The sequence below is a fragment of the Neofelis nebulosa genome, chromosome 15, assembly GCF_028018385.1.
Source record: "Neofelis nebulosa isolate mNeoNeb1 chromosome 15, mNeoNeb1.pri, whole genome shotgun sequence".
Taxonomy (NCBI): domain Eukaryota; kingdom Metazoa; phylum Chordata; class Mammalia; order Carnivora; family Felidae; genus Neofelis; species Neofelis nebulosa.
In genome coordinates this window covers 25476865-25495849 of record NC_080796.1, presented here as the reverse complement: position 1 = coordinate 25495849, position 18985 = coordinate 25476865, and the positions used below count along the sequence as shown (strand labels likewise).

Below are 18985 nucleotides of genomic sequence, written 5' to 3'. Positions count from 1 at the left end.
CAGCCTGCCTCTGCTCCTGAGGGCGGGGTTGGGGTGGGGCTCAGCTTTCTTTCCTTTTGTGACTCAGAACTAATCCCTTGTTTGAAGCAACCCAATGTGTGTATATTCTCACTGTATGTAATTGGTGTGTGAGCTTCAACTCCACCCCTCTGTTTCCTGAAAAAACTTCTTAAAATAGAAATGAGTGAGAATTAGAGCATGACTAGAATAACATTTGAATATACTATAATTTATAAAAAGTAAAATCAGCCTCTGTTTGCTCTCTCTGATGTCAGACACAAGTCACAAGTAGGTGAAGAGAGCAGAGGATCTAAAAGGCCTCATATGGGTCACCGCCGCCAGATCTGCCATGCTGGACAGAGGGCCCCCCGGCCTCAGCAGCCTCAGGGGAAGGTGCCAGGCTTGGGCCCGGGTAGCGGGGGTGCTCACCTCTCCTTGGGCAGGCGGAAGCGAGGCTGCCGGTGGCAGCGCTTGCAGAGGTTGAAGAGCCTGCGGACAATCCGGTGGGTCTTCTTGAACAGCAATTTCAAGCTGGCTCCCAGCTGCTGGTAGCGGTGCTGAAGGCTGCTGTCCATGGCCCAGAACTGGGAGATGGCTGTGGAGTTCAGGAACCTGTCTCCGGGCAGCCTTTTCAGCAGGGCCTGGAATTCCTCTGTGGGCAAGGACGCAGAGCTGAGCTGAGGGGGAGTCACGCAGACTCTGGGACGGCAGGGCGCTCCCCAGACCCCACCGGCCCTCCGGACTCATTGCCTGAGGAAAGAGGCTCCATAGCCATTCTCCCAGGCCCTTGTATAGATTTCTTTTTAAACTGCTTTATTTGGAAAATAAATAACATGCCATAAAACAGAGCTTCAGGATCCTTTTCCATCTTTCCTGTCCCTTATATGCTTCTGAATTTCAAAACAGATTTCCGTCACGACCCAAGCAGGCCAGAGGTCACGCTTTTGCCAATGACCTTGGGATGTACCACTTTCTCCCTTTATAACTTCCTGTAAGTCATTCACAACACTGTCACAGGCTGGTATTCTTCAGTAACGCCACAACATCCTGTGGAAGGTGGAAGGCAGGCACAGCCGGCAAATGTGGACCCAGGGAGACTGAGCACCCAGCTCAGAAAGCTTCTTAGAAAATTTCCAGTCCCTGAGACCAGCTGCTCCTGTCCACATCCTTCTCTCTGACTCTGGAATACCCTTTGTCTCTTTCAAGCTTCACCTCTGTGCCAGACACCCATTCTTTCCTGTAGCTAATCCAGAAGCAAGATGCTTTCTGGTCCTTGCTGCCTACTCCAAGTCTGTGCTCTTCCCAGAGCTTCCTGGGCACAACACATTGGCTGAATTTATGCCCAGATCTGCTTTTACTTGGGACCTGCAGCCACTGTCTCCTGATGGGGGCCCAGATAGCCCTCATTTACTCAGCAGTAAGTGACTCACAGTGGTGAGCACCCGAAGTCATGCCCCACATTAAGCATCATTGAACACATCCCACCATCACAACTCCTGTGCAGCTGGTGTTGGGGGGACTGGAATGTTCTCCTTAGCAACTAACTACCTCTCTAGGACTTGAAATGTCAATGCCTGGGGCCTCAGCTCATTCTGGTTTCTCAAGCACCTGGTTCTTCATACCCCTCTTCCCCTTCCCAGTGGTTGGAGAATCATACCTAGTGATGGCATTAACAACTAGCATGTACGTAGGTTTTTTTATAAAACACGTAAGCTTACAAAAGAGCACAGGGAGTAACAGAATAAACTCCCATGTGCCCACCAACTAGATTTAGCCACTTTGCCACATTGACTTCAGTCTTTTGTTTTGTTTTAGAGAAATTCTGCAAAGAAAATATACAGCCAAAGGCCCTAAACTTCCCTTCTATCTCCCATCTTGATGTAACCACTCTCTTGGGTGTTTTCTTTATCATTATATTTCTTAATGTTTTCTGCATATGTTTATCTGTAAAAACATTAAGTATTGGCCAGTATGTTTTTAAGCATCATATAAATAGTATTAAATATGTGTTATATTTAATAATATTGTATCATAGTATTATTCACATAATATGTATATAAAACATTTTTCATTTTCACTTTGTTTAACCCAACATATTTCTGAGATATATCTATCCACATAACTATCACTCATTTAGTGTTGAAATGTATGAGTGTATCAGGTAGAGATAGTTATACATTAATTTTATCTACATTATCCCATATGAGCCTTCCATCCACCTATTATTATCACTTTCCCTCTCTTACAGATGAGGAATGGCGGTATTCTGAAGCTGCATGGCTCACATAAGGTCACAAAGCTGGTCAGTAACAGAGTGTCTCAGTCTTTGGGGGCTGCTCTCAGAAAATACCACAGACCGAGTGGCTTATAAACAACAGAAGTTTATTGCTCACGGTTCAAGAAGCTGGAAGTCCAAGATCAGAATGCCACCACGGTCAGGTTCTGGGGAAGGCCCTCTCTGGGTCACGTGTGGCTCACTTCTGTGTCTTCACATGGCCGAAGGTGAGAAGGATCTCTCTGGGGCCTCTGTTATAAGAGCACTGATCCCTAATCACCTCCCAAAGGCCCCCATCTCCCTGGGCATTATATTTTCAACGTATGAATTTGGGGAGGGGGGGGCGGGACGCAAACATTCAAACCAGAACCCAGAACAAGGATTCAAAACCAAGCCCTAAATCTGCATCTCAAGGTAACCTTGCTATTAGCTATACGTGTAACAAGCAAGGACTAGTATGTGCTGGGTGCCTCCTAGAACTATTCTACGTACTTCATTCATCCAGCAAACATTCCTTGTGCACCTGCGCACAGGCAATCTGTAGCAAAGGTGTATCAAACAAACCAGGCAAGTCCTAATGCCCTCAGATATGTCCACATTAGCTCATTAAGTCCTCGTGACGCATGTCTTTGGTGGGGATCACGTCCGTTTGCACAGATAACAAGAAGACAACCACCTGAGACTTGAGGTTGTGAGATAACCTGGTAGGGGCCAAGGACACAGGTAAGCGGATGAGGCGGGATCCAAGGTGAGTTCCCCACCTTCTAGTCCTGCACCTCAGAGCATGTCCCATTGACAGGGAAGTGTGGGCCCGCCAACTGCTCACCTGACTCCTCAAACTGCCGGTTGTGAGTCACCCAAGAGTCCTGGATCTGCAGCAGGCTGTCCTCCATGGCCTGGATGTCAGCATCCGGACAGTTGCATTCTGGGAAGGTGGGGCTGCACTTGCACCAACAGTCATTCTCCTTGCAGACGAGCTCCCCCTCAGAGCTGCATGTGATATAGCTGAGTGCCGCCGCCACAAAGCGCTCACGCAGGTACTCGGGCAGCAGCACCTGTAGGCCTAGGGAAAGGACGCATCAGGGAATTGTGGGGCAAGGACCAGTGGGGACCTGGTTTCCCACACTTAAGGCTGCAGGATCGCCAGCTGGGGTTCTGCTGACTTGGGCATTCTGGGCCCAAGAACGGTCACCCCAGAGCCTAACTCTATGGAGCTGATGGGGTGAGGGGCTTACCGCTGCCCCAGTGACGGGTGGGAGAGGGTCAGAAAATGCAGATGAGGAGCATCGAAGCCCAAGGGTTCGGAGAACCCCTCACATCAGCCAAATTGAGAGCGTGCATATCATTTGAATGGCCTTATTGGCTGCACATCAGCATCTCTAGGATGGAAATGGGAAGGTATTTCAGATAAAAGAAGACCTTACAATCTCATGAAGGAGGAATCAAGGCTTGATGGGCTTTTTGCTCTGCTTCAGCTAGCCATCCTGTTTCTGGCTTTGCTAAGTCACAGACGTTCTGGGATGTCCCACCCCACCCTTGACGACCAAGGAGACTGCTCTGGTCAGGAGGCAGGGACAGGCATTGTTGGTACGCAGTGGCCAGGCACCACACCAGGTGCTTCCCAGATACAATCGCAAGTGACTCCCTGGGCACACTGAGAATCCAGGGCCGATGGCCACGGTGACCTGCCCACGTCGCAGGACTAGTAAAGTTGGCTTGGTGTCGCACTCTGCCCTGGTACCATCAGCTTGTACTGCACGTCTGGGACTGGCTGCCCTGCCTCAGTGTGCTTAACTCGCACTGAGATTTGGAAGTTCAGTCAAGCCTGGGTAGGTAGGAATGGCTCTCCGCTCTCTGCTAATTAGCTCCTCTGATCTTGGGATATAATCCACTAAATTTCTCTAGGTTTCAGTCTTCCTATCCATCCGTGGTGGTGGGTTTTAGTTTACCAGGAGCAGAATACACCCCTCTTTGGCTTCAAGCCACACACAGTGGCTGTCGGAAGCACATCAAGGGATGAGTGAAGGACATGCATGCCTTTGGATGCCACCTGGGCCAGGTTTGAGGGCAGACCTGCAAGAGGCTGCCCCAGTAGGGACATCGCGAGAGACGGTGCCAGGAGCGTGAGGGACGTGAGAACTTCGGATACGCTGAGCTCCCCTTTCCTCAAATATCTGCCAGCTCTTTATCGTCACACCCTTGACCGTGTCCTTGGCAGGAAATCAGAGTATGCATCCTGGTCTCCGTGGACCTGAAAACATAACTTAGCACGGCAGCACCAGCAGAAGTCCTGTTTGAGATCCACCTCCTATCTGAACTGCTCCTCAAGTTTCCTCTCTCGATGCTGTGCCTGCAGTGGCACTGGAGCGGCCCTCCCCACATATCCGGTCCACATGCTGCCTTTCCACACACACTCATCCAAGTCCTTTGTCTTCACCTCCCCCACTACCTCCCTCCTCCTCACTATAACACTTCCCATTGCTATAAAATAAGTGCCCCGAGCAGTGTCTGCATGAGTGATGGGCTATAAAATTAAATGGCATAAACTATTCCAAATGAACCACCAGACATTCCGAACTTCACTCATCGCTAATTTCCAGACACAAACCCAGCCCATCTAAGGACAGAGGAGAAGAGGGATGCTAATTGCATTAGGTGGCTCTAAATAAAGCAGTCTTTTACTCCTTTTAATTATATATTCCTTGATTCCAAAAGAACTGATGGGTTGCATCTGGCTCAGGTTGCCTGGAATTTGTAATCGTAGATCCTGGGTGAGGGCTATTGATTTTATAATACCAAGACAATAATATCTTAAACAGAGTCCAATTCAGTTAGGCCTCAAGAAAAAGGAACTTTTCCGACTGCCAAACAGCCCTGTCTGAATCCGTTTGCATCGCCCTGCCCCCAGGATGCCTGCGGGGCAGACAGCAGGAACTAAGCACCTCCCCTACCTCCCCTTACCTGTCCCATCGCCTTCCTGTTGGCAAGTGTGTTTTAGCTAGTTCTGTCTCCAGCGGAGGCTCCCATTCGTCTCAGACTGTTCTCCTGGCCTTGATCCCCCGTGGAGGATTACAGACCAATCACAGAAGGTAGGGACCACTCTCAGGGTAGCCAATAGTCCCACGGTTTGTAAAGCTCTACGGTGGCCCCATAACCATCTGCAAAGACTAACCGTACCCCAATATGTCCTTAGGACAAAGCCGAGGGTTCTTTGCGCAACAAAGGAGATCATCAAACTAGACCAAAGCGTATAAGGGTGAATGTGATACTCCTGCAGGATAGTGACTGGGGGTTGGGGAGGACTATGAATTCCGAGGGTTTGGGTGTTGAGTGGTGCTAACAATGGTCTTGGATGCAGGGTAAACCATTTCAGAAGTTTTCTCAAAAGAATGAGGGAAAGTTGTTAAATACACATCCCAGAAGTCCTGGTAGCTCTTGTCTTAAATAGGGTTTAGCCAGGGGTGCCTGGGTGGCTCGGTTGGTTAAGCGTCCGACTTCAGCTCAGGTCATGATCTCATGGTTCATGAGTTTGAGCCCCGTGCCAGGCTCTGTGCTGACAGCTCGGAGCCTGGAGCCTGCTTCAGATTCTGTGTCTCCCTCTCTCTCTCTGCCCCTCCCCTGCTTGCTCACACTGCACCTCTCTCTCTCTGTCTCTCTCAAATAAACACTAAAAAAAAGAGAGTGAGAGAAGGGTTTAGCCAAATGAGGCACAGAGGGCTTTTTCCTGCTCCTTGGTGGTCTGAGTTTTTCACCCAGTGTGACACCCATCACGGTACAGCTTACCCAGTAACTGCACTTTGTTCTCCGGACTCTGTACCAGGACAGAGCTGACTGAGTCCAGATTGTCGTAGTTGCTGCAGCCCAGAGGGCCCGTCCTGGTCTCCGTGACCTAGAGAAGGAGGGCACAGTGTGGATTTAGAGACCATCCCTACGGGGAGACCATCCCTATGCGCAGACCATCCCTATGCGCTTCCCTCTCCGGCCATCCGATCTCAGGCTCTGTGTCCTGTCCTTGACCAGCCGGAGGACGGCATGTGTTTCCCTACCCCGAGAGCAGAAAGCCACTTTTCTTCCCTGTTCTAACACACTCTCAGCAGCAGAGGGCTGGCAGCGGCAGGTGCACACAGTGGGAGGCTTTCAGAGGGGGCCGAAGGGAATTTGGGTCCGGGAAGAGAAGATTCAACGTAGGCTGAGGAAGCTGGACCTCTGAGCTGGAGTCCCCCCCTCTCCCTCCCCCAGAGGGAAACAGGAGGCCAGATGTGGAGGCTGTCAGCCGGCTGGCGAGCCCAGCTGCATCCACTCGGCGTGGTGCTCACAGGCTTTAGGGATCCCGAAGATGAAAAGCACTAGAGAAATATGAGTTATGAGTATTATTATTAGTATTAAACATTTAAGTCCCACCTCGGCGCTGAGACGTCCTTAGAGAAAATCAGCCATGGGCTTACTGCATATTTTAATAAGTATATTAAATATACATAAACTCTTATAGCCATGTAATATTCCAAAACACCACAGAATCATTTTAAAATATTATAAAGTTGGCCTATCAGTTTTTCCCTGATGTTTTTAAAGTATAAGATGAAAAATGGGGAGCTTTAAATGCACTGAAATAATTCCGTAATAAGAATGATGGGGACCTGCGGCCCTTTCTTCTCAGGATCTGCGAAAGCTCTGCCAACAATCAATCAACCAATCAACGAGTATTTATTGAGCAGCCACTGTTGAATTCTATACAATTCATCAAACATTCACAGAACGCCTTTCCTGGAGTTCTTCAAGGAGTCAGCCCTGATACCCCTGACCTTCTGTCCTGGCTGCCCTGCAGCAGGCACACGCGTTGCAGTTTTCCATCCTGTACTGAGAACGTGGGGTGAAAGTCTGGGTCCTCCACACACCAAATGCTCCACAGGGGTAAGCCCATGTTTATTTTGTTCACCATGTTGTCAGCCGCGATTAACACAGTGCCTGGCACACCGGGTATTTAATACATTAGAGAATGTGTAATACGTTCCAGGCTTTGGGGGGTGAGAAATGAGCACAGAAATGCACAAGTTATATGCTGCGTCCTCTAGGGAATTACAACCTGTGGGGAAGGCAGGTGCATATGCAACGGGCCGAGATGCATCCAAGTGGAGCGGAAGCTATGTGTCAGCGAGCGCTGAGGAAAACACAGCTCTAAACAAAGGGAACTCGAGGGAAGAAGGGCAGAGGAGACTCAGCTGAGCTGGTCCTTAAAGATAAGTAGAAGTCTTGTTGAATCACTCTATCGTACACCTGGAACTAACATGATACTGTATGTTAGCTATACTGGAATTAATATAAAATAAAATTAATAGTAATAAAGATAAGTACAAGTGGACAGCGAAAGAAGGGAAGGCAGGCACTCTGAGAGAAAGGGGAAGGGGCACCGCGGGGGCTCAAAAGTATAGTGTACGTGACTAGCGCCCTACAAGCTACAAGGTGAAGTAAGCAGGTAAAGAGCAGAGTGTAAATGAAATTTTCAAAAAGAGTTTAGTATATTTAGTTTTAAAAAATACTCATGGAACAGAGTAATTCAATGAGAGATGATTTGATACTGACTGGAAATACAGTAGGGAGAGAGACGGGAGAAATCCTTGTGATGTAAAGTAGTCTGACTAGGCTTCATGGAAGAGGTGAGCCATGAAGGATGAATGGGGATGGATGGGAAGGCAGAGAGATTTAGGAGAAAAGGGGGGTAATTACAGACCAGGAAGAAGGGGCAGCCTTAGACACGGTGCATGAAGAGCAGAAAAACCCAGCCTGAATAAAGAATGGGACCGAGCCCATGACATGGGCAGGAGCGACCTCTCTACAACTGCCAAGTTCATCCTCCAGGATCATCCCATTTAACCCTTACAGAAACTCTGAAACAAGTCGCACTACTAGCACTCTCCAAAGAAGGAAAGCAAGGTTCCAAGAGTTACGGTGTGCCAGGCCACAGGGCTATGTGCAGCTGGAATGGGATCTTATCGTTTGAACCCTAGCACCCAGTCAGTGTCCCTCCTGTCTCCTCTGAGGGCACATCAGAGGACTTCAGGAAAATAAAGGGAGTTAAAGCCCTTTGGATGACATCACTTTTAAAAACAAGTGTAAACGGCGCAGTTCATCCAAAATAGCTTAGTGATCTGCCCTCTGTTGAGAATGTGAACACAGGGCAAAACAAATTGTATAGACTTGAGATCACAGTATCCTAATATTACAGATGGGAAGACCTTGGCCAGATGAGTTGAATGATTTATTCAAGGTCATATGGCTAGTTGCCTACAGGGCTAGGATTCATTCAGCTCATTCATACACTCATTCATTCATTTATTCATTTAACAAATATGCAAGAAGCATCCAGAACTCACACTGAGTGAGTGAGACACAGTCACTTCCATAAGGAGTTTCCAGACAAGTAGAAACGTGTTTCTCTAATCCCAGTGTTCGGTCTGTTACACATGCACTTGCCTCCCTCCACAGGTGGGCACCAGGTGCTGAATAATGTCTCTGTATAGAGTGAGTGGGTGATTGGCTAGCTGTCAAACTACAGCGGGGAGGCAGAGCCAGGCTTCTTTCAAGGTAAGGTCGTCTTTATCTCTATGGTGTTAAAGTCCCTGTAAGAGGAGCCCTGGCCGAGGACTAGCCCGGGTCTTCTGGAATGTGGTGGACTGAACGGCAGGGTAGGATGATGGGTGAGATGGCGGCTGGGTCTGGTCTTTAGGACACTTGCCTGTCCCCGCCTCCATCTAAGCTGTTCACACTGTCATTGAGTTTTGCACTGGCTTTTCCATCCACCCACCCCTGAGCTGGTCGCTCACCAGCATCAAGTCTAGGTAGGGAGGGAGCTACATGCCTTACGTAGGAGTAGGATGACCCCTCAAGGAGGATAACAGAGAACAGCCACTCTCCTCTCCTTTATCTCAGCACAATCCCTACCTACGTACTGCCAACCCATCTGCTTCCCCACCACCACCGCCACCATCTTGTGCAGTATTCTGGGCCTGGCTCTGATGTGGGTTTTTGACCTTTACTTGGCTACTCCCAAAGGTTAGTTCCACAAGCGGACAATCAAATCGATAAAGGCATTGAAAGAATGTGGGTAGCTTCCCTTTGTTAATTGCGCCACGAGAACTGGCATGAAGAAGAGACAAAGGCTGTGATTCTCAAGCTCATTTCCTTATAAGGAGGCACACCAGATCTCCAAGAGTGAGGAAGGCACTCAGATTACATTAGATCCCAACGTCCTTGCTCCTTCCACTGCTATTCTGCTTTGAACCACCTCTGTCCTCCCTAGAGATATAAGGAGATTGGAAGAAGACAGGGAGCTGGAGAGGGTCCTCTTGCAGATATTGCCTGGGCACTGACTTGGTAACAAAATGCCCGAAGGCCCCTTCCCCCAAGTGATGAAAATACCAGAGTCTCTGGAGGGTTAGTCCAGAGAACCCTGGGCTTTCTCTGTAGCGGAGGCAGACAGCTTTGGCAGATTATAGAAGAGGTCCATAGAGGTAATGGAAAGTGCAGTTCACTCAGGCACACACATTCAAAGAGCATCTCAGATAAGCTTTCAGAAAGGGAAAATAATTGTGTGCTAATTGGTCTGTTGACAGAGACTGTCCTGCCTTCAGAAAGCCCTGATGGATCTCAGGTTCATTAGCACATCCACTTTTCCATAAATACTAGGTTGTGCGAACACTCACTCCAGTGAGTCTGCTCTCCTCCCCCTGCCCTTTGCCTCCCCCACTGCTCTTGTCCTACCTAGGGGGACACCTGCAAAGCTAAAAGGGACAGAAATGGGCTTCTAATTGTGAGCGATAGGGCCGGGCAGGGTGAGCACAGCTGATGGTGTGTGTGCTTAAGAGAACTGCAAATTGAATCGCAGGCTGTGCGCTGAGGAATTCAGACAAGTCTTTTTAAGGATGCTTTGTGAGAACCACTCCATTTTGCCATCCTGGGACCCATCTGAACTTTTGTGTGGGCTCTTTTCAGTAAGCCCTGGAACATATCAAACCAAGTCCTTCCCCACACTTCGATTAAGTAGAGGGTGAGCTGCGAATGAGAACAAGGTCCTCTGCTTAATGGCTCTGATCCCTTCCCAGACATCACAGACAGGAGGTACAGTGTATATATTCAGCCCTTTATAGTTTTCCAAGTGTTTCCATGTGAACTGTGTCATTGGGTGTCACCCCAACCCCATGGCAGAGACAGGGGTGCGATTCACAATATTAATCAGCAGGTAAGACAGGAGTGGGTGGGCTAATCAGAAGAGGTGCCAGGGGTGGTACCAGCAGCATTCTGGAGACCTCCCGAGGTCCATTCAACGGGAGACCTGGGGGCTCCAAGGGAGAGAGAACAGTGGTTACGATGGCACCCAGGTGATTGGGTGCAGACTGTTTACCAGCTGATATGGAAGTGGTTTAATATTCTAATAGCTGGTGTAGCCCTGTCAGCTGAAGCTAAGCCCTGGGTACAGGTGAGTCAAATAGCTGGTAACTCACTGACTTCTCAAGGTCATAGAAGTGGTGAGCATCAAGACTGAAACTTGATCCCAAGCTTTCTCCCTTGAGCAAGTTTGTTTCCCACTAAACCAGGCAGCCAGCCTTCACCTACCAAGCAGTCTATCTAGTGCCTCACTGCGTGCCAGCCACGGCGAAGAAATGGTGTGCAAGCTACGGAGTCCCAACTGCTCCAAGCCCTCCTACCACGCCTGTGGGTGTGGGGACGTGGCAGTGGGGATGCACACAGCTGGAATATAATATGACAAATCCTGTAAGAGAGGTGTGCACTGAGCAGGGTAAACCTTGCAACAGAGTGAGATGTTCAGTAGGGTCTCAGAGGAATGTGTCAGATAAACAAAAGGGGCATGTTAGTAAACTAGAGGTGGCTAACAAGGGGGGAAAAGTAAGAGTACACCTGCTTACAGACATAAGAGACAGGCAGAGAGGCTGGAGGGTTTTCCCTTCCCCAAGGCTGAGCAGGTGAGCAGAACCCCTCATGCCACCCACCTCGATGCAGAGTAATGGCCTCGGTGGAAGCCAGCTCTACTCCTGAAAAGGCATGTTCAGTAGAGGGAAGCAGGTGGCAGGGGCTACAGCCCCAGTAAAGGAGTATCAGCTAGCAGGGATACGCTGCGGGATGCTTCCAGCCTACTGGCCCTTGCTATGTGGATCTGTAAAAGCGTGATCAAGCAAAGGAATGGTCTCTAGTGGAACATTTGACAGTAGGATAAAATGGGCAGGTCAACCCTATCAGGTGAGCACGGTGGTGGGATAGGGAGCCGAGACCTCCCGTTGCTCCTCAGTCTAGCAGGCTGTTCTTGGACAGGTCACGTGGTTCTCTAGAGCTAAGTTATGTGAGCATGAGGACGAGGAGGAGTGGAGGTAGGAGAAAATAATCCTGTTTTCTCCTGTTTTTCTGAATTGCATCCCATGGAAGGAGTACATTGCACCCCTCAACAGAGAAAACTCCAGGTTAATCAGCTCAGTGGAAGATGAATTATCATCCCACATTCCATGTGTGATTGGAGGAGTTCCAAAAAGAACCTTCCAAGGATGGCGGCCCCACTTCTGGGGAGATGGGCAGTGGCTCTAGTTCTGGAAAGTGCATTCCCAGGCGCTACGATAGATGTGGCTTTGGGTACCTTCCTGCCTCTCACTGTGCCACCTGCAGACTTTGCCAAAGAGATGAGTCCGGTAAGCCATATTTCAGACTATGTATTGAACTCTTTATAGTGGACTAAAGTGAACTCTGAACAAAACTTCCCTCCAGAGAAGTCAGAACTGTGACACTGAGAGAAACAATTTAAAGGGTGATGGTGGACACCCTTAAAATTCAGAATAAATAATCATCAAGCATTACCAAGTGCCAGGAACTGAGAATACAGCAGTGAACAAGAGTGGTTCCTGCCCCAATGGCACCAGCTGAGAGATAAAACAGAAAAATAGTATTCATTCCGGGCCAGAGTCAGCGTCAGCTCCAGAGCAACGCAGAGCTAAATGTAAGCTGAAGTCACTGGCGTACAGAAAGGTCTAGAAAAAAAACAAAGGAAAGAACTTGGAAAAGAAGCTAGAAGGTGAAGCAGATGAAAAAAACAGATGACATGTGTTCCAACAAGAAATGGGGTAACCTGGGAGCCTTACTGCCCTTTTATAAGACCCATGTGTCTGGACATTTAGTGTCTTGTCCTTGGAGATATGTGATAGTCTTCACCGTAGTCCTCTTTATAAACCATGTTTATGCTCAAGTGACTTGGAGTAGCTTTGTTTCTTTCAACTAAACATGTTTATATGCCCTTGTACATACACTGAAAAGAGCATAACCTATGTGGAAAACAGTGACTCATTCATTCATTCATTTATTCTGTCAGTCAACAAACCTTTACTCATTACCCATAATGGAATATGCTCTGTACTTCTACTGGGAACCAAAGATGAATAAGAGCCAGTCCCTCCCTCAAGGACTTCATGTTAGCTAGCAAATATAGTTCAAATGATAAGCCCTATAAAAGAGGCATCTGCTTGATATACCAAAGAGAGCATTTAACTACCTTGGGAGTCAGAAAAGGCTTCCCCAAAGAGTTACCTTTTTGACTTGAGCCAAGAAGAGTGAGGGAGAGACACTTACGTAAACAGACAAGCAAAGCAAACAGCAGGGGCTTTGGATAAAGACTAATAGTTAGTGGGATGCCTGGGCTGCTCAGTTGGTTGAAAGTCCAACTCTTGATTTTGAACTGTGATCTCACAATTCGTGGGGTCAAGCCCCACATCTGGCTCTGCACTGACAGTGTGGAACCTGCTTGGGTTCTTTTCTCTCTCTCTCTCTCTTTCTCTGCCCATCCCCCATTCATTCTCTCCCCCTGCCCCCCAGCCTTCTCTCGCTCAAAATAATAAAAAATTTTTTTAAACAGACTAACAGGACGGGCCTACATGATAGAAATTGTAAGTGAAGGGTTGATGGGGGAAACGGGTTGAGAAGAGACAAAAGAGACCATTAGGGATAATCTTCAATGGCTTTATGGTTTTGTTAAGATGAGGAATTATTCTTTTTCAAGCTCCATTTGTGCTGTGGCTCATGCACCCTCTCTGTTTTTTATTTGATCCTTGCAGAAATCCTTCAAGGTAAAAAATATTTTAATTATTGAACAGTTTTAAGGATAAGAAAAGTGAAGTTCAGAGTAGTTTGGTAACTTGCTCGCAGCCCACATGAGCAGTGGCACAGCAAAGACTTTTGGGTTCAACCCTATGTTCTCTGCATTGTCACAGTGCCACCGTGGCTGGGGCGCAGTGGTTTAAACGGGGCCGGGGGGGATGGTACATGATGCAGGCAGCAGAGAGGGCAGATAAGAGAGAAGAGCTGAGAATGGAGACGAGAAGACTAGTTAAAAAGATAATGCAAGAAAACTGGGCAAGAGTTGATGAGGTCCTGAATTAAGGGGATGGCATGGACATGAGGAGGCAGTGAGGGGGCAAGTTGAAGATATATCCAATGCCGTGATTATAGTGGTGGACCATGGAGTCTAAGTTAGGCAAATAGTGAGGCAAACGAGGCCATGAAGGGGGGAAGAAAGTGAAAAGCTGGTCAGGTCAAAGGACAGGAAGGCACATTAATGGGACCTTTGAGTTGTTGACCCAGACCTACCTTTTATTTCCAGATAAGACCAATTCTTCTCCCACTTTGACACAGCCGACTCACTACAAGACTGAAGGGGGAAAGGGGCTTCCCCAGAGTTCTGTCTTCTTGGTAAAACCCACTCCATGTTACTAATAGTCTTCTTTCATCATTTTAAGCTGCCTCAGAGACCAGAATCCCAAAGGTACCCTAAATCCCTGTTAACTTCAGCCACTGCCCTGTCTCAGGCTCTCACGCCAGACACTGCACCTCTCTTAATCTGACCTCTTCAGGTAACTTCCATTGTGCTCTCTCGGTCTCATGATCAGTCTTCAGCAAGGTCCTCCATAACCTTGATCTCCTCTCAAGAGTCTGCTTCATCTTTTTGCATTAAGCACAGTCCAGAAGATGCTGAAAACAGGGGTTCCCTTTCAGTCTTGCCTAGCAGTGGCTGGCTGTGTTCCCACACCTCACAGTGCTGGGCAGAGGAGTGAGGTGCATTGCCACTGTCCTGAACACTGTTCCCCCTCCTCTCTAGCCATCTCTGGCTCCTCTGAAGCCAGAACCATCAGGACTTTATCACCCATGACCCCTCCATGTTGCTGTCTATTTCTCTTGTTAGTCCCATTCAGTTGTTAAGGATTTCCAGTATTAAGCTTGCTTACCACTGTCTGTTATCACCAAAAGGTTTGTATCTTTCCTGTTGACCTCAGCATCCATGTAGAAAACCCTTTAATACCCTGGCCTCCCAGGTCCCTAGCCTTCTCCCCTCTCCGTTCATCTTGTCCTCCAGCCCCGTCTTAGCCACCCACACTCATGGACATGTTCAGAACCTGATTTGTTTTGCTAATTGCACTTTCTCTCCAATCTCAACATAAATCATCACACACTTGCACTTCCCCTGGTCACCTCCCTCTAACAAGTATCAAACCTACTTAGGCTTCCAATCTTTTGACCTAACCAACTTTTCACTTCCTGCCGTCCCTTAACAGTCCCCAATCCCTTGGTCCATCACTATAATCACTGCTTTGTGTATATTCTCAACTCCCGTTTTGTTTGTTTCATCTTCACGTACACACACGCACACGCACACACACACATTTCTGTTCAATCAACTCTCCACCTCCTCCATGCCTGCCTGTACTTGAAGTGCCAAATGTAGCTGATAAAGCTCACAGCTATGCTGACTGTTCCCATGTAACTACGACCATGGGTCTCAAATGGGCTCTCAGTGCTGCCCAACAACCCACAACATTTATCTAGTCCATTAAAATACCTAACTCCTCTTCTTCTGAAACCATCCCCTGCATTCTTCTCTCAGTAATCCCTTCTCCTTCCTTTTAGGCAAGGACTCTGCTTCTTGTGTAATCAAGGAAATAGGATCAATCAGAAGGGGACATCCACATCCCGACCCCCAACGGCTACATCCTACTGCATGTGTCCTGCGCATTTGAATGCCTCCTGCTACAAAGGATGAGACGTTTATGCTATGTAAGAACCACCCCTCCCGCCTGCCCAGTTGCTCTTGCAGTTGTCTCCTATCACTTCTGAATTATCATTTTCTCCCCCTCTCCTGAATCATTTCAATCAACATGCCAACATTCTTGAGTATCTCTCATCTTAAAAACAAAAATTCCACCTCTCTTGACCTTATACCACTCTCCAGCTATCGCCCATTTTTTCTGTTTGCCTTTACAGCAAAACCCTTAAAGAATTGTCTCTACTCCTCTGGTTCCTCACTTTGTTTTCTCTCTTGAACCTTCTGCACTCAGCCTTTTGTACCTGTCATGACACTGAAATCACTCTTATCTAGGTTGCTAGTCACCTCCATGTTGCCAAATTGAAGGTCCGTTCTCTATCTGACTGTTTAACAGCATCTAACGCAGTTGTCTGCTCCTTCTTCTATGAAACACTTGTTTCATATCGTCTTGTGATATGGCTTTGATTCTCTTCATACCTTTCTGCCTGGTGTCAGCCTTCTCTGTTGGATCCTTCTCCCAGTCCCCATTTCTGAATATTGATGTGCTGCACAACTCAGCCTTAGGGCTGGGCAGCCTTAGGGCTGCTCTACCAGCTACATTCACTCCTCCAGTGATCTCATCTCATCCTTTCTCATGATATTAAATACCACCTACATGTGTGTATGTATTTGTATGCCAAAATCACATCTTCAGTCATGACCTTTCTCTCTGAAGCCTAGTGTTTATATTCACCTTCCTGTTAGATACCTCTACTTGGATGTCTAATAGGAATGTCAAATTCACTGTGTCTAAAACCAAGCTCTTGATTTGCTTCTTTCAGATTGGCGTCTCCCCCACTGTTGTCCTTCTCAGTAAATGCAATCACTGTTCATCTTGCTGCTCATGCCAAAAATCTTGCAGTTAATCTTGAGTCCTTTCTTCTAATTTATTAGCTAAACCTGTAGGGCTCTACCATCAAAATATATCTTGGCATCTGCCAAATTTTCACTACCTCTATACAGCCAGCTTTGTCTGAGCGAGCCACCATTATTTCTTCCCTTGACCATTGCAGTAGTCACTGCATCAGTCTCCAGGATCCCTCTTTCTCCTCTCTTCCCTGATCAGTAATGCCCTCATGATCTTCACATCCTTTATTGATCTCCGTCTCAGGCAGTCTACCGTCAGGGGGAGATAAAATTTTCTCTGCAGCCTCATCTCCTACTTCACCCCTCTTGTAACGGCACTCCTGCTACATTATGCAGTGTTTCTGGATCGTAACATGCACACTCCTGCTTCAGGGCAATTGCACCTGCTCTCACTCCCATGTGGCTTGCTCCCTCCCTTCATTCAGATGTCTGCTTAAATGGCATTTTTTCACACAGGTCTTCCCTAAAGTGTGGTGTCCCTGTCCCTGTCCTCCTCTTGTGTGTCATCCTCTTGCCTGGCTCCACTTCTTCATACCATTAATCCCACCTGACATTATATTACACCTCCATCACCAGAATTTAAGCTTCATGAGGGCAGGGACTTTATATGTATTCTTCACTCTGGGATTCTCAGTACCTAGAGCAGTACCTGACACGTAATAGGTGTTCAGTAAATATCTACTGAACCAATAAACAAATGAACAAAACCATCTAAATTTTGGGTGTGATAAAAGCAGAATATAAGATAAGACTGACCATTCCTTGCCACCTTAATTTTACATTTAGAATAAAATAATCCAGCATTCTCAAGTATCGTCATTGGTCTTCTCTTCCCTATTACAATATGAGTTTTCCTAGAATTCTCCTAGATATAAGTAGAGAAGATAGGATGGAGGTTATGATTATTAATGTTATAGTAACTGCTGGATCATTTTCCAACATGCATGGCATCATATCACTCCTCTGCTTAAAACTCTCTGGATGTTTTCCATTGCACTTTGACATATTAAAATTCCTTTTCATGGCCATGTAATCTGATTCCAGTCTACTTCTGACCGTCATATTGTACCAGTGTCTTCTTGTTCACCTTACTATAGTCACAACAGTCTTCTCTGTGTTCCAAGGCACCAAGCCAGTTGCTGCCTCAGGGCCTTAGCACTTACTGTTCTTGCTGTCTGAATACTCTTCCCTCGGGTCATTCAGACTCAGCCTCAAAGTTTAAACCCAAAGTTCCCTCCCCAGACCAATCTGGCTAATATTAGCTGCTCCTTTCCCACCCCAGGAAATCCGTACCTTATGACTCTGCTTTTCTATCTTTATCTAAAATTACTTTGCTTTTACCTGTGTAAAATTCCCATCCCTCACTAGAACGTAAGAGGTGCAGAATAAGGACCTTGTCTGCCTTTCTACCAACAGTCCGTTGGCTGGAGACTGCCTCCCAGTAGAAGCTACATGACTATCTGCTGTGCAAGTGAAGACCTGGGCCACCTTTTAGGGAAGGTTGTGCCTCATCTCAGAAAGCTTCTTCCCCACGTCCATCAGTCGGGTCTGACTGATTTGGAGCTGGCTAAGACCCTAGCCTCCCCCTTGCTTTCTCTCTGCTGTCTGCCCTCCCTCTCCCAGTATGCCACAGGCTGTTACCTTGATGGCCCCCGTGGCTATCTGGATATGGTGCAGCCGCCTCAGTGTGCTCTCTCTGTCGATGAAGTAGGAGGCTGCGAGCTGGTGCAGGGTCTCCAGGGACACGGCAGAGCTGTTCCCACTGCCCCCAACTACAGGTGCACTTCCTGCTGTCTCTGTCTTGCGGCTCAGTTTCCGCTTGTCCACAAAAATGGTTAGGGACTCTTCTCCTAAAGCAAACAACATGGGTCCATTGGTGAGGCCTTCTGAATCCCCTGCCAATTAGAACATGAAACCCTTGGCCAGAACAGTCAGAGCTCAGAGGGAGCCCATTGCCCCTGCTGACGACCTCTTCCTCATCACTGTCTTCAGAACAGTCTCATCACACAGTGCCCAAGGTGACCGGCATCACTGCCTGAGAGGCCCTCCTCCTTTTCCTTCATTCTTTAACTATCCCATAGCTCATCCCCTCCCCTCCAGCTTATCCATTTAACATCCTTTATTGATCTCAGTCTCAGGCAATCTACCTCCATGGGGGAGATAAAATTTTCTCTCTCAAGTTGTTTATGAGAAGTCACCATGGATATTTCTGCTCCCTCAGAAAGGGCAAAAGCCTTGAAGCTCACCCACCCTCTTCCCCATCAAACACTCAACACCTACCACATGCCGGCAGCTGGCCTGAACCCTTGGAGAGATCCTTTTCGTCCATCAGACAGTGAGCTAAATGTTATAATAAATCTTGCTTTCTTCTTCCCAGGGCAGAGAGAACCCTGCCTCTTCAGAGCTTTTGATTTGGCCACAGGTACACCATCCCCACTCCCAACTTTGTCCCTATCCAGCCCAGAATCACTAGAATTGGTTTGTCCAGTTACCAATCTTTAGGGAGGTAAGCAGGGGTCAGGGACTCAATGGACATTTGCTTTTTTGCCCATGGGTCTGACAACTAGAGCCACAGCAAATATTAGGATGTGGAAAAGCCTCTAGGTGAGAAGCCTCTGTCAAAAGAAAACTAGGAGCGCCCCCTGCTGGCAAGTGCTTAGTAGGAGCCTGTCAGTCCCCCAACCTCCTTACCCCACACCCCCTCCTCAGGAGGATGC

General features: G+C 47.7%; 1 protein-coding gene across 4 annotated transcripts in view; it reads right to left on the bottom strand.

Annotated features, from left to right (window-relative positions):
- The window catches only part of BRINP2 (BMP/retinoic acid inducible neural specific 2), a 127214-nt gene that overhangs the window by 3240 nt on the left and 104989 nt on the right, over positions 1-18985 (bottom strand). For all 4 annotated transcript variants that reach the window (XM_058700156.1, XM_058700157.1, XM_058700155.1 and 1 more), the window contains 4 exons: positions 17910-18118; positions 6059-6164; positions 3102-3338; positions 430-652 (listed from right to left, as the gene is read on the bottom strand). In XM_058700156.1, the coding sequence (XP_058556139.1) occupies positions 430-652; positions 3102-3338; positions 6059-6164; positions 17910-18118 (775 nt within the window). The remainder of the gene's footprint in view (positions 1-429; positions 653-3101; positions 3339-6058; positions 6165-17909; positions 18119-18985) is intronic.